Source organism: Spinacia oleracea, chromosome 2 (assembly GCF_020520425.1).
Source record: "Spinacia oleracea cultivar Varoflay chromosome 2, BTI_SOV_V1, whole genome shotgun sequence".
NCBI lineage: Eukaryota > Viridiplantae > Streptophyta > Magnoliopsida > Caryophyllales > Amaranthaceae > Spinacia > Spinacia oleracea.
In genome coordinates, this window is record NC_079488.1 from 45,178,497 (window position 1) to 45,195,082 (window position 16,586).

Below are 16,586 nucleotides of genomic sequence, written 5' to 3' on the forward strand. Positions count from 1 at the left end.
ACTATTAAACTAATCTGAATTGATTTTAACAATATGCAACATATAGTACTAGACCGATCGCGATTATCTGATTTATATTGTTTTAAGGGACCTAGCATGATAATCCGATTTCCCAACATATTATCTTTATTAGGCGTGATAGAACAATCATATTTAATTAGTTTAACAGTTCATAAAAGGGCGAGGAAAGCAATTAAATCATGCGAAGGGGCACATTACGACGCACCCTTGAGAGGTGCGTCACGGTTCTCAGAAAACTAACCACTTTGACTTTGATATTTCTCCTTTTATTTAACGAATCTCAAATTATGGGACGGGATACGTTCTGTTCGATTTATGGATCGATTGCGACAGAACGCGTGATCAGTTTTGCAGCGTGAGGCTTAGGCTTAGGGGTTTAGAGTCAATAATCAGAATAACAATTGTGTGTTGTGTCCTTTTCACGTCGAACTTAGGGCCCTATTTATAGAAAAGAGTTCGTGGAAAGATAGAATTGTAGAACTCTAATCCACGAGGAATTAGGAAAGAACACGTCCCAGGTATTTTCAGCGCCCAGGGCTGGGCGTCAAAGATTTCGGCGCCCAGCTCTGGGCGTTGAAAATAGGATCCAGGCAATTTCAGCGCCCAGGGCTGGGCGTTGATATTGATGTTTGGGCCGTTTCTTTGTCAGATTCGGACTCTTAGAGTCTGGAGTGTATGAGACTTAATCGAGTCTTTTAGTGCGTATTAATTTTATGATGGCATGCATCTGGGCCCGTTACGAACTCTAGGCTCGTTAGGATTTTAGTTAATACGTAACTCTTATTTTCGAATCGTATTAGGAATAGGATTCTCTCGCAATTTCTATCTCATTTAGGATTTATGTTGGAGTGCAACACCTAATTCTGACAAGTTTCTATCTTTTATGACTTGCCACTTTTAACAACTACCCATTACGGCAGTTACTATTTTTAGCAGGTTTCCATAAATAGCAGGTTTCTATAAATAGCAGGTTTCAGGTGAAATGAAAAGGGGAATTGAGATTCGTTATTATATAGGAGATGCGTTGTCAAGTGGAGATTTATGTTCTCATCATCGAACCTTCCCTTTCGGGAATGGGGACAAAAGTAGGTGTCTACACCAGCAAGCCACACGCATCCAACAATATGCCAAGGCCTCGACCAGGCCCAGCGCAAGGCCAGGCCCAGCCAAGGCTTGGCGCGCGCGCTCAGCGATGGGCTGCGAGCAGTGGGCCTCAGCGCTGTGCGCTCAGCGTGGGCTGCGAGGCTTGCGCATGGGCGTGCGGTGCTCGTGCGGTGCTCGTGTGCGTGCTATACGAATCCTAAAGCTATCGGAATTCGTGCTATGATTAAATCCTAATCCTAAAAGATAAAATTAATTATTTAGAGTTCTAAAAGGATTCTAATTAATTAATTAATTAGTATTCTAACAGGACTCGAAATCCTTTTCCATGGTTCTATAAATATATGCCTAGGGTCATAGATTTATACACGAGTTTTTCAACAAGTATTCATACAATAAAACAGTGATTTTTGAGCAGAAAAATCAGTCACATTCTTCCCCATAATTAGCCAAAAATTATAGTACCATAAGGGCGATTCTAGTTGGTCAATCTTAAGGCGGATCCGGACGTGCTGTGGACTATCTACGGAGGGACGGCACTTGGAGTCCTAAAGACTTGTTCTTTTTCGGTTCGGGCGCAACTAGGGAAGGCAAGCTACAAAGTGTATGCACCTAAATTATGCTAAATGATTATGTGTAAATAATATGTTTCCTGGCATTAAGGTTTTCCGCATGATTTATGTTTTGTCATATGCATCATAACCTAACAGTGGTATCACGAGCCTCTTATTATTTACATAATCTAAATTGCATGACATGGTTAAATTTTACAAATTTGCAAAGAATTAAAAGGGGTGATTAATTTTCGTAATTGTTAATTAATTGCAAATTGCGTTTATTTAATTATATGTACGCAGTTTTTCGGCAGTTTATTCGTTACTCATCAAAATCGAGTGATTTTTGTGTCAATTCCGCATGTAAAAGACATTCTAAAATTTTGACGAAAATACTGTTTTTCGGCCGAACCCAGAATTCCCAAATTCGAAGCCTAACTATGACTTTTCGGAGGTTTTAGTTTTTCGAACGCAAAAGTTTGTAAATTTAAGATGTTAAATTGAATATTTGTGATTCTTGTTGATAAATCTTGAATTTTTGATTGACCTACTGTATATGTTTAACAAATTTGAATGCCTAGAATTGTTAATTATACAACCTAATTTGTAATTATGATTAATTTGTTGAAATTCGAATAATTTAGAATTGATTTGATTTTCATAATTAATTAATAATTTAATTAGGTATCCATGATTAAAAACCACCATAAAAATTGTTAATTTATGTTAAATTTTAAATTTTTATGACCTAGATTTGAATCCATGTTAATCGGAAATTAATTGATTAATAAATTTTCGATTTTTTGCCCTAAAATTATGAAATTAATATGTTTTATTAATTTGTCATTAATTTTGAATTAAAAATTTTAAATTTTTATGAAAAACGCCCATAAATGTTGCACGCACAAAGCAATGGAAGTTACGTGTTACCCTTAAGGGGTGTTGTATAGTGCGGGCACGAATGCAGCGAGCAACCAAGTCATGGCGCGCGCGCGAGGCGAGGAGCCTGGGCGTGTGTGCTGTGTTGATGGGCGGTGGGCGAAGGGGAGTGGCACAAGGTCGAGGAGCGCGCGCGGGAGAGCGCAAGCTGGGTCGCCCAGCAAGCACTGCTCCGCGCACCAACGAGCGCTGCCTCGCCACGAGAGATTGCTTGCGCCTAGCGAGCAGTGCATCTCTTGCGTGTAGCTGCTGCTGCATTGTGCCATGGCCGTGCGATCAGTCGTGCACTCGATGGGGCTTGGGCGCAAGCCCAAGTGCCTCGTCGTGTTGCGATTGAGTCGTTTTGAATTTTAATTTGAATTTTCAGTTCGGAAATAATTTTAATTAATTTTAAAATTAATAATTTAAATTGTTTTCTCGGATTTTAATTTTGAATATTATAATTATTATAAATTTTAATTTATACTAATTATTTTACAAAAATTAAACCTTGAATTAATTTAAATTCATTTAATTCAACTGAAAAATAAATAAATGGATTCGATTATAATTTTATATGAGCTTTAAATTTTAATTAAACTTGTATGATTCCGGTTAGACTAGAAATACATTTTTATGTTTAAAATTAGTAAAGCATATAAAGTTATTGGTTTAAGTGGGAGCCTTTAGTCATAAACTCTTGATTAGGTCTACAAATCCTTTAAGGTTAAAACAACTTGATTAGAATTAATAAGGACTAATGCACCAAAGTTTGTTTTTCAATTCAAATATGGTCTGTGTACCATCAAATAGTTGTAATTAGTTTAATTATAGCCTATCCTATTTGAAGAAAATGGCGCCTCCCATGGTGAAATTCAAGACGGAGTTTACAATCCATTTTCAAGACGGACTTTGAAGTTGAAGCTTCAAGATGAAGTCGGGCCATACTAGATCACATTTATCTTATGCATGCTTTAAGTTATTTATTGCTTTAAATATGTCTTAATTATGCATGAGATTATGGTTTGATTATGTTGCATGATTAAGGATTTTAGTTCACTTAAAATCTAACCAACATAGTAAGAGCCTTAAGTTCCAAACTTTAAAAATTGAGTTAAAAGGTGCCATGCCAAAATAACACTTACTTGGATAACCTTTACATCAATCTAGTAATAGTTTTACGCCCAGCGAGGTGTTACTTATTGATCCTAAAGGGGTAAGGTACACAAATAATTGTGAGTACATGTTAGTTTTGGTGAAACTCAACGATATAAGTAAGGAGTCCTTTTATGTCGTGGCAAAATTGATTGGTTTACCTAATAAGTTCTTAGACGTACCTATTAACCAAGAGTAGTTTCTAGACTATTAGCAAAAGGCTTTTGCTTACCTAAAAGATTTTAGAATTGAGTCAAAATACATAATGTGCTTAATTCTTCAATGGTTTTAGGGTCTTGGAATCATTTTATTCACACTTGCCGGAACAATAAATTCGAATAAAATGCCAATGACTTGATTAAATTGCATGATTGCTTTAATTTTCAAGTTATTACTCATGATAAATGTTTAGACTTTGCATGCTTCAATGTATGTTTTAATTATTGTTTATAATTAAATATCTTGCACTGCAGTAAATCCTTTTAGAAAGGTAACAGTAAATTTCCTTGATTGGTAATGAATCCAAGAACGATTCACGGAAATGAGAGAAAATGAGCAATTTAAAATGTACGTTTCTTTTAGCGACTTTTATGGTTGTTTTCGAATATCAAAATCGAATGGCGAACCGATTGGTGATTGTGGATTCAAAAATACAATGTAGGTTTGAGATCATAAAGCATTGAGTTTAAACGCTCAGCTTTACCAATGGTTAACAACCTAATATCTTTGTCCATTTAATTCTCGAATGAGTCTAGTCCCTAGACATTCGAATAGATCGATGCTTAGAGAACTTTAGAAGCTTCTGGTAAGATCATCTAGTTGAAACAAAACATTCAACATAAAGTAAATGGTAAGAACTTTGTTGGAGTGACATGGGGACATGTCTAGAAAATGTATAAAAGTCAACACTAAAGAATTCAATTCTTAAGACTATAAGAAAGGGTACAAGAAATAGGAAAACAAGGAACAAATGAAAGGAATTTACGATTCCGTTTCTACCTATAAGTTTATGTTTAAAGAGAAGTGACCTAGCAATCAAACTTCCTTGGTATCATATACCGCTTGAGGTTCTTACTTCGGTTATAACTCAAACAATGGAAGCTAGGCTACACTAATGACCTACAAGTGGGAAATGAAGCATGGCAATGCTACATTAGTTGTAGGGTCATCTAGTTTGTTTTAAGTCCTTTCAAAGGCTGGAACTTAATGGCTATTTTGTTCCACAATCAGCATACCTAAATTTCTGTTTTCAAACACAGAAAGACTCACATTCAGAAGAACAAAAACAATGTTTGTTTGTTTTATTTGAATGAAATGGTCATTAATGGGTTGAGTCAATATGCTTGATTAAAACAAACGACTCTTTAACAATAAAGACTTTACTAGGTTCAAATCAATCTCTTGATTTGATTTCCACTAACCTTTAGCATTGTTGCTTAGACCATATCAACAAGTTAACATTCATAAGCTCTATTTTGATGGACTTTTGAAAGTTGATTGATTTCTAGATCAATTCCAGACAAGCTAGTCTTACTTGTTAAAAGTAACAAAAGGTATGAACTATCACTACAACAATTTCCGTGTTTTGGCGACGCGTTTTTGGCTAATTAGCGACGCTAATAGGCGTCGAGAAAATTTCCCTCGACGCCTGCAATTATCGTCGAGGAAAACTTAGTCGAGAATTCTCGACGCCTTTAAGCGTCGAGATTTGGGACGCCTGACGCTGTCCAGGAAGTCTTTGGGGCGTCGAGATTTGGGACTCCTTACGCTGTCCACGAAGTCTTTGGGGCGTCGAGAATAGCGACGCCTTACAGCGTCGTCTTTTTCTTTATGCGTCGAAAATTATGACGTCATATGCTGTCCATAAAATAACAAGGCGTCGAGGTCCTCGACGCCTTACTGCGTCTTAAGATGTGTGTTAGGCGTGGATCAAAATTGTTTGCCGACACCTTCCTGGGTCCCTATTAATAACCCGCCATGTTCCGAATTTTGCCGACCCCTTTTTGCGTCGACCTGTTGTAAATACTAGACTTTTAACCGTGCACTTTTCCCCCCCTTATTTAGGATCTATAGATATCATACGAGAAAAACAATTAAAATTAAGATAATAATCAGTGCTAAAATTAGACAAACGAGGTTTTAAAAAGTGAAATCATATATTTATATATGGTGTATGTTACAATGTATGAGAACGTGCTACATAACTTACAACGTTTGTTTCAATATTGACATATTGACCATTATTGGCTGCTAAAATAAATAATAAATTAAATAGAAAGGCAAATAAGCCACATATTGCATTAAAACATCTAAATTTGCAGATTCTAGCACTCTCTCTATTTGCAAATCTGGAGTTGCCGCATATCATCCTTGTCACACGCTAAATAACCTTGGAAAGAAAAGACGGGTTAAATCAGTCCAAGTCATAACTAACAAACATCACTTGTTCAATTTAGAAACGGTTAAAATAAACTTATTTACATGAAGCCTGTAACCCTTGCGCCCCATACATCGTTTCTACGATCTCACCAACATGAACATCATCCACTGGCTTTACACCCAGAAGATCACACGCCTTCAGAAATATTGTTGGATTTGGCTTCTCAGCAGCAACCCGTTAGAGAAATCCAGTTCAAACTCAATAATGTACAGACATTTCCAAGTAAAATCCGACTGATAGCCAGTTAGTTTTGCTGAAACGATCATAACATCAAACCAATGTTCACAATTCAGAACCCTCAACAGAGGTCTTAATCGAGTATCGAAGTTTGAGACAACGACTTTTACACCTACATTTCTCACAGCCTGAAATACATACCCTGTATTTGGTGGCAACGATGCCATGAGCAGGAATGTTATGCTATTGTCTCAAAATTGCACTTAGTTTTGTTACTGTATAGTCAGATAACCAACCTGACTGGTTGATCCTTGTGTCTTTGTATCTGATAAGCGAAGCAAAAGAGATGATCTAGACGGAAAGAAAGGAAGTCCAAAGAAGAATACAAGAAAATGATTAAATGGCAAAGGAAAGACAAATACAGCAGAGATAATAGTTATTTGAGGAAACATAAAATTCAGTAAGAACTTCACACCTCCTAGTGATTGTTCATACTGTCGGAGCTGCTTTATTAAGCCAGAATCAGGGGATGCCTGCGATCTTTTGCTTCTCACGTATTCAAGAGCTTGAGATATAGTCATGCAGCGCTTCTTGATCAGATAAGTAAGAATTATTATCACACTGCACCACAAAAGAAATAACTCATAGTATTTTATCTACTTTCAGTATCAGCAACGAGAAATACTCCTTTCACTTTCAAATTGAGAAAAATATCGGTAAACAGAAAGGATAGGGTCAGGGAAGGGCCAGTCCAGTACTCTTTCTAGCGACTTTTTCTATTAGAATATAAACTCCATCACCAATGTCCTGCAATTAACAGTTTAGTTAGCACTTAGCAACAACAAATACAAAACAAAGCTTCCATATTACTAAAATTCAACATTAACATTTAGTAAAAAATGAACACGAGTTGATATTAAACTCAGACAAAACAATACCAAATCAAGTTGGTTTAATTTAGAAAATGTTGACGGTGATAAAAGAGTGTCATGTCTAACTCACTTAAACTTTGAATATCAGCAAAAGTACCAAATCCAGCTAGATTATTACGAAGTATATCACATCACCACACCACGAACTACAAGTTATTCCAATTCAAAAAAGAAACCACCTCCGAATTTCAAGAGTAACAACAGAAAAATACAGAAAACGTCACATCACCAATGAATCACATGAACAAAAAGATTACTGCCACACCAATGAACATAAAATATGCCAGACAGAAGTATTCGCTTCAAAAACAGGAAATTCATAGGCTAAAGGAGTTGCATGCTCTTCCTTTTTCAAGTTGCTAAGCCATTATTCAACAATTAGCTTGGATTTAGTTTCTTATCGCAACATATATCAGATCCTAAATCTATTTGGTTTAGAGAAATCTGTCTATAAAAACATGCTCCAGGCAAAATTTTAGCACTAAAAGAACATGCTGGAAATGGATAAACCTGACCACCATGAGACCATGATGAAAGACGGAAATGGAAAGCTCCGCCATGGGAGAATCAATCTCTGAAAGCTTGTTCAACTATGAGATCCGTCAACTAAATCAAAAGAAAGAAGGAAATTGATTGTAAGGGGCTTAGAAATGTAGATCTGGAATTTTCAAAGTGATAGAGAAAGAGAAGGTTATGAGGTTAGGGTTGAGGAGAACGGGGACGGGGAATGGGGCTGCTCTCACAGAAAAAGAAAACGGGCACCTAAATATGACCACGTGCGGGGCATGTGCTTTCCTAGTAGTATCTCGACACCTATAGTAGACGGGAAAATAGGAAGACGCAGGAAGGCGTCGAGAAAACATGCAAACAACAATTTAATGCTAACGGTTCTCCCTCAGCGTCGAGGACTTGGTGTCGACAAATGGTGTATTTTGTAGTAGTGCTTCATCATCATCAAATTTGAAGCTTTTCATGATAAGCATCCTTATTCCTTAACTCACAACTACAACTGTCATGCCAAGCTTAGTCTTGGTTGACCAACACATGTTTATTTTCCATGAACATTATTGTCAATTTAATTTCCTACAGCATTCCAAACTTCACATTCAGCTGCTGGCCATAATGAAAGTCAAAATTTGGCTTTAACTTTAAATAAGGGGGAAATTTCAGAACAAATTTAGCATCTGACTTGTTTTGCACACAAACCTCAGTATAGACAAAATCATGTACAGTATAAATCAACATCCATAAAGCAAGCCATTTAAAAAGGGAAGAAGCATAATACCAACGCGCAAGACTACACAGTGAGAAACTAATCACAAAGGAGAGTGAAGATACAGGAGAGGATCAGCGGAAGTGTGAAGAAGAAAAAGGTTACCAATCATTTCTTCCTTCATCTTTTCCGCCTTTTCTCGGGCTAATGGCTCCATTCGAACAATGTTCCTCCTAGCCTGCTCATTTGAAGCTTCCACTTCCAATATTTTTTTCATATCTGCAAGGTATCCAAATTTAACCACCATAACGGTATAGATGCACAAGTATATCACAGTATGCAAAATCTGTTTTTAGACATTACAAAAATATAATCACTTTAGTAAAAAAAGTCTCATAACAAATTCGCAACTCACCAGAGATGGCCTCTTCATATCGTTCAAGCTTTTCATAAGCCTCTCCTCTCCTGAGAAGAGCTTTGACATATGCTGGATTTAGTTCTATAGCTTTTGAACATTCCTTGACTGTCTCATCATACTTTCCCTGAAAGAGCAATATGCAAAAGAATCTAATTAAACAGCTAAAAGCGACAATCAGAGGAGGAGACTGCCTTCTCCGAAAGAACACTAGAGTTCTTAAAGGAAGCAAACATGTAGAAACACATAGATACAACATATTGGAGTGGGGAGGGGAGTTATGTGTTCAAGAGAGATGGATGACCAAATTCTAAGTCCTTGTATCTAATGCCCGGACAGTGTTAACCCAGAATAAGAAAGAAAGCTACCCATCCCCCCCTCCCTCTCTGTATGGAAGATATTAGAGACATCTGGCTCTCCAGCAGAACCTATCAGCTATCTATATTAACCCTTTTCTAAAAGACCGGATCAGAAATTGGAAATTGGAAATCTGAAATCTGAAATGGTTTCATTTTCAGCAATCCTTCCAATGACATAAACCAACAGTATCAAAACACCAAACAAAACGAAAGAAGTTGAAACGACTACGTTTCATAAACAACCAAATATCGTCCTCAAATTGTATGTCTAAGTAACAAATACGAATTAAGAAGTACGCATTTCTCTATACAACAGAAAAATCAAACGCATAGTAGCAGGAAAAAAAACCCTAAATTAAGCGAGAAGCTCAATCAATGGAAGAAAAATCAAACTCACTAGATTTTTTTTTTCAAATTCAACTTCAATTGCCAAATAACTACAAATAATGAAATCAATATTAGGTTACAATTTCGCTTAAATAATACAATTCAATAATCATAAGAGAGAGGAGAGAGAGAGAGAGAGAAAGAGCACCTGTTTCAATTGATCATCATCAAGAGCATCTTCATAAGAATCATCCTTAACAGCCGTCAATGGCGCAAATTTTTCTTGTTGTTGTTGTTCGTCGTCGCCAAAGTCGGTACCTCTATCAGAATGATCGCCTTCGCTAGCCGTTTCGAAACCATCCGTTTCTTCTTTGTTGTTGACGGAACTCGTTTCAGGTTCTAAATTGAGTTTCTTGTGGTTGATCTCTGGTGCTGCAGCAGGTTCGTCGTTTCATTGTTCGATTACCACCATATTTGAGAGATTTTCGGGGGAAAAAGAAGTTTAAATTGAGAAGGTTGAAGATGAAAAAGGCTCAAGTTTAAAATTAAAGACAAACCTTGATGAATATCAATGGCAGATTGGCAGAGAGCAGAACGGTTTCGAATTTGTAGAGAGGAGAGGTACGATGCGGTTCTTTTGGTGTTTCAGCTAATTAGGGTTAGCGAGAGATAGAGTACGTGAAGTCGTGAACAGTTTTTAGTTTTAGCGCTCATAGGCTCATAGAAAAAAAAAATTTAAAAGCGCTTAAGTTCAATTTTCACTAAAATTTGAAGCGTGTATAATGTTTGATATTGGAAACACGTGCAAGGCACATGTTTTGTCGACGCCAAAATGCGTAGCGAGATATTTCGACGCCTAATGGCGTCGACAATAAGCTGTCGGCAAAATTCGCGACGCCAAAAGTCGTCGTGGAAACACGGAAATATTTTTGGCCCCCAACTCCACCCCCTTGGCGTCGAGGCTCAAGCGTCTTCAAAGAGGCCGTTTTGTAGTAGTGTATTGTTAGAACGCCTAGACGATAGAGTTCAAAGCTAAAGAAAGAGATTTTATGACTTTATTATTTCACTTAGATTTGAGTGAATATTGGTTTATTTACTCAAAGTGATATAAGTTTGAATCTGTTTGGCTAGTTCAAAGATTCAGAAGTATAAATCCCACTTGGCAAGAAATCATAAAGATCTAGGTTAGATCATGTTGATGATTACTTAAGTCAAGAATGATCATCAATGATTGTGTGTAGTAAATTCACAATCTAGCTCCATAAGATATGGCATATCTAAGTTGGAATGATCGAAGTCAATTAGTACTTGATTCGATCAATAATGAATCATAAACACTTTTCCTATAATTTCTAAAACAAAATGCTCAACTACCACCAAACTAAACCAAATTCGTCAAAGCTATTGAAAAGTAATTTCAGAATATCTTTTCATAATATATCTACAGAGTTCCTAAACTCAGTGGGAGCTTAGTGTTTGTTATTCAACAAACTAAGGCCCAAGAATAGATATATGTTTCATTGTGATTTATTCAAATGAGACACAAGGGTATTGTTTCTACCACGAATTTTTGAGAACATAATGTTTGTTTGCTCGAAATAATGTCCTTTTGGAGATTCGTTTCCAAAATGACAAGTGGGAGAAAATAGACCTCGAAAGTATTCGAGGCGAACAACAAACATAAGCGGACATTCCGGAGGTTTTTCGAAGTTCTTTAGAAAATCCGAACACGTATTCTTTAAGGACTTTAGAAGTGGCTTTAAAGAATAGACATCTCTTAGAAGACTTTACAAGTGCTTCAAGGAGAACGGAATATTCAAAGGACTTTCAAGTGGCTATTGATATTCTATTGTTTGATGTTCTATACCCAAATAGGCATAAGTTCAAGTCACTAAAACTATGAGATTCTTCTATTAGATATGAAGAAACATGGAGTTCAGGTCACTGAAGCTATGCGATTCTTCTATTAGATAGCGAAGAAACCTACAACTTGCAGTTAAACTATTATCATGTAGATTAATGCGTTTATGACTTGTAAGAAAGCTATGACGAAACCTAGATTCCCTAAAATTGTTGGAGGCCATATATAGACTCAATGTTTTAGACGGTTAAAGGCCATAAAACATACTTAATGTTTTGATGACAAAATTAAAATTTTGTTGATTTGCAAGAATAGATTAAACACCTATTGATTGCAAATTGGTTTTAAGGATAAAAACCATCAAACATGGAATTGTGTTAACACACAAAGCTAGATTAGTTGCTAAAGGTTACAAGCAAATTCATGGCATGGATTGTGTTGAAACCTCATGCATAATCGTAATGCTCAAGTCTATAATTCAAGCAATGATTGCATATTGGTACATATGGCAATTGGATGACAAAACGTATTCCTCAGTTAAATGTTGGAAGAAACTATGTACATGGTATGTCATAGGATTTGTGGATCCAAATAAATACTTGAAAAGGAAAGCTAGCTTATGAAATCTAAGTACAGATTTAAGCAAGCAATTGGGAATTGGAATTGTATTTTAGTGAAGCTAATAAGTATTTTAGTTTCATAAAATGTACATGATTCTTATAGATATATAAGAAGTTTAGTGGGAGTACGTAAAACTTAATTGGTCATATGTGTATCACACACATATCTCTCTATTGTGAAATAACATTCAAATGCTGATGACTTAGATTTGAAATTATTTTTCAATGATGGACCATGGCGAAACTTAGTACATATTGGGTATTAAGATCTATTTACAAAGATCTTATAATATTGTTTTGGATTAAGTAATGGTATTTACTAAATCAAACATGAAAGCCTCCATTGGAGACATTCGACCCATATGAATAAATCTAAGTAAAGAATGTTTGAACTATGTATAAGAATTTACTAAGTTAAACATCAAAGGATCCAAGTGAGATTCTTAAAACTATATTATATGTCAAAGAATTTAGCTGGGTTCAGTATCTACTGAAATTGAATGAGCTTTTGTTACATGAATAAAATTCAATTGAGAATTATTCTGCAAAAGAATTTATCATGTATGATATAATATGAGGATCACCCAAAATGTATCGTATGGCTTTAGGCATAACGAACATATACCAGTCTCTATTGATCTAAGTGAAGATCAACTAGATTGATATCAAGAAAAACTTATGGTACTTGAAAAGGTACATAGGAATAGTTCTTGATTCAAGGAAATAAAGATATGCTAAATATTGATGCTACACGCATAAACACTGGCAAAGGATCAAGCAAGATCCCTTTGGAGTTAACCATTGGCAAGGACGAGCTATAGAGCATCGTGTTTTGAAATGGCAACATGGATTGGAGATCATGGGTTGTTGCGTGGGAAATTAAATATTAATTTCAATACTAAGATACAGCTGGAAAGTCTTCCACATATCTGTGAACTGCTTGGATAAGTAAATCCAACCAAAGCATCACTAGCAACCTATACAGTTGAAGTAAAAGTACTTATTGCCTTAAGCAATGAAACAGAGTTGTTTACATAAAGAGTTCTTCACTGAACTTGGGTAGATCACATGTCTGTTGACTTAATGGTTCTTCATTGCAAAATGCGTAGAACCACTATTGAAGTAAGAAAGACTAGATCACACAATAAACAAACTCTCTTATCATCCTATCTCAAAGAACATTCGATGAAAAGGATATTAAGATTGGCAAAGCATGATAACTAAACCTATGCAACGAGTGAAAGGCAACACTCACATTGTAGCACTGGAAATCAAGCATAGCTTTGAATTCCATGAACTGTTTTAAAAATGGGTTTGAGGCCCATGGTCGTAAAACATTGGGGTTGAACATTTATCATATATGAAATGTATTTTCATATTCCATTTAATCTTGGTTTAGTATTAAACGATGAGTCCCTTCAATTTGACGAAATATTCAAGATAGACTGTCAAGTGACTAAGAAATGTCTATCAACTGAACTTGAATGTCAAAAGTTGAAAATGGTCCATGGTCGGAGTTTTATATAAAGATGGACGCATAGAAAACGTTAGACGACTAGAATGCAAGATGACTAGTAGTTCTGTTTCTTGAACTATGTGGACAAGGCAATGTCATAATCATTTGCATAGATACTTACTTTGGGAAGACTAGTATCGGACAGACCTATGAAACTTTACTGTAAGAGATGAAAATCTGTCATAAGTAAATTTCATTAAAATTATTAGACACTAATCCTCAATACCTGAGTGATTTGAGATTACTTGTTTGAGAACTTCTTACTTTGACGTTGTCAACCGTCGCACCGTAAAGGGAAGCTATAAAGGCAACGGTCAGGTAATCACCTATCAAACGAAGTCTAATCTCAAGATCGCAAGATTGGGATTGTCCTCCCATAAATCGGGATGAGATGCTGAAAGTTGTACAAGGCCACTCGGAGAGCTAGAAACTGTAAAATGCATGGCCGTGCTCAGATGAATCATAGGCTATGATTATCTGTTTATTTTATCAGTTGAACTCTTAAACCGAGAAACACCTCTGGACATAATAAGGATGACAACTCTTACCTTATGTTCAAGAGCAAGCATCGAGCGACAAAGGAATTAGGAAATGCACACTTGTCCCTAAGGACAAGTGGGAGACTGAAGGAAATAATGCCCTTGGTCCAAGTATGCATTTAATGTTAAGTCTAATAAATGCGGTTCAGTATTAATTAACAAGTTAATAATTCAGTGAGATCAAGTGATCTGAATGCCTAGCTAGAGGCCGCTTCAGTTCAAGTGGAATTAATGATATTAATCCACAACTTACTCTTGACTGAACCCGTAGGGTCACACAATTAGTACGTAAACGGATCAAGTATTTAATGGCATTAAATACTCCATATATGGATATTCGGAATCAACGGATCTTGGTTTCAGTGGGAGCTGAGATCGTCAAAGGCAAGTAAATGAATACTCCGGAAACGATGATATTGCCGGAAACGGAAATATGGATGGTATCGAAAATATAAATATTATCCAAGTCGTAGATGTTGCCGGAAACGGAAACATGGTACGTATCGGAAAATATTATCTGAAATGGAAATATTGTCGGAATCGGAAATATTGCCGGAAACGGAAATATTGTCAGAATCGGAAATATTACCGGAATCGGAAAATAATTCCGGAAACGGAAATATTAAATATTTGTTCAAAACGGAAATTAATTCCGGAATCGGAAATGTTAAATATTGTTCATATCGGAAATGAATTCCGGAATCGGGAAATTTAATCGGAAGCGTATCGTACGAATTAGCATCGGACGAGGCTTGCTAGACGAAGGCCCAGCACGAAGCCAGGCCGTCGCCCAGCAAGCCACACGCATCCAACAATACGCCAAGGCCTCGACCAGGCCCAATGCAAGGCTAGGCCCAGCCAAGGCTTGGCGCGCGCGCTCAGCGATGGGCTGCGAGCAGTGGGCCTCAGCGTTGTGCGCTCAGCGTGGGCCGCGAGGCTTGCGCATGGGCGTGCGGTGCTCGTGTGCGTGCTATACGAATCCTAAAGCTATCGGAATTCGTGCTATGATTAAATCCTAATCCTAAAAGATAAAATTAATTATTTAGAGTTCTAAAAGGATTCTAATTAATTAATTAGTATTCTAACAGGACTCGAAATCCTTTTCCATGGTTCTATAAATATATGCCTAGGGTCATAAATTTATACACGAGTTTTTCAACAAGTATTCATACAATAAAACAGTGATTTTTGAGCAGAAAAATCAGTCACGTTCTTGCCCATAATTAGCCGAAAATTATAGTACCTTAAGGGCGATTCTAGTTGGTCAATCTTAAGGCCGATCCGGATGTGCTGTGGACTATCTACAGAGGGACGACACTTGGAGTCCTAAAGACTTGTTCTTGTTCGGTTCGGGCGCAGCTAGGGAAGGCACGCTTCAAAGTGTATGCACCTAAATTATGCTAAATGGTTATGTGTAAATAATATGTTTCCTGGCATTAAGGTTTTTCGCATGATTTAAGTTTTGACATATGTATCATAACCTAACAATAATTTGCCTTTTGACGATTTCAGCTCCCACTTAAACCGAGATCCGTCGATTCCAAATATCAATAAATGGAGTATTTAATTCTCTAAAATACTTGATCCGTTCACGTACTATTTGTGTGACCCTACGGGTTCAGTCAAGAGTACGCTGTGGATTAATATTATTAATTCCACTTGAACTGAAGCGGCCTCTAGCTAGGCATACAGTTCACTTGATCTCACTGAATTTATTAACTTGCATAATTAATTAATATTGAACCGCATTTATTAGAATTATCATTGAATGCATACTTGGACCAAGGGCATTATTTCCTTCATGAGCTGTGTTGGGAAACCTGGTTTCTTTATCCGTCAGGATTGCCTTTGGGGCTCACGGAGGCCCCGAGGAGCATCTTCAACTTTTCCAACACCCATCGATAGCTGTCTTCCGTCTCATCTTTCATAATTGCATAAGCGATCAAAAAATTCCGATTTGTCGGTGTCACACTAACAATCTCCAAGAAAGGAAATCCATATTTGTTAGTCTTGTACGTCGTATCCATGCTAATGACCAATGGGTATATACGTAGAACTTCCACCATTGAAGGGTGGGCAACGAAAGCGTGAGTTACGACCCTACTTCCCTCTTTGACGACGATCCATTGAACATACTTGTCCTCTTTCGCTAAGTGGAAGAATTGCTAAGCGGGATTTCTTCCTTCATTAGCATCCCGTCTAATTTTATCTTTGTAGTTGTAAATGTGCCTCATATTAGGATGATCATCTGGAAACTCTGTTTGCACGGCGGACATAATCACTTTTGGCTTGGCGTGCGCATTGTTCATCTGACGAATGAGATTATTTGCTCCCGGACTAAGACCACTTATGCCTCGGTGACCCTCTTCATACACAACCAAAGTATGATTGTGCGTGCCATGACCATCACACTTAACAATTTTCCATGCAAAATCTTT

The 16,586-nt window shown here is 36.8% G+C and overlaps 1 protein-coding gene across 1 annotated transcript; it reads right to left on the minus strand.

The window, feature by feature from the left end:
* Positions 1-5,886: 5,886 nt before the first annotated feature.
* LOC130467385 (uncharacterized) lies at positions 5,887-10,060 on the minus strand (the record flags this gene model as incomplete). The annotated part of the gene is made up of 5 exons (XM_056835887.1): positions 5,887-6,138; positions 6,231-6,717; positions 6,842-8,790; positions 8,927-9,053; positions 9,821-10,060. Coding segments are annotated over 3 exons (543 nt in total), but the record flags the coding sequence as incomplete, so codon positions are not given.
* Between the last annotated feature and the right edge of the window lie 6,526 nt (positions 10,061-16,586).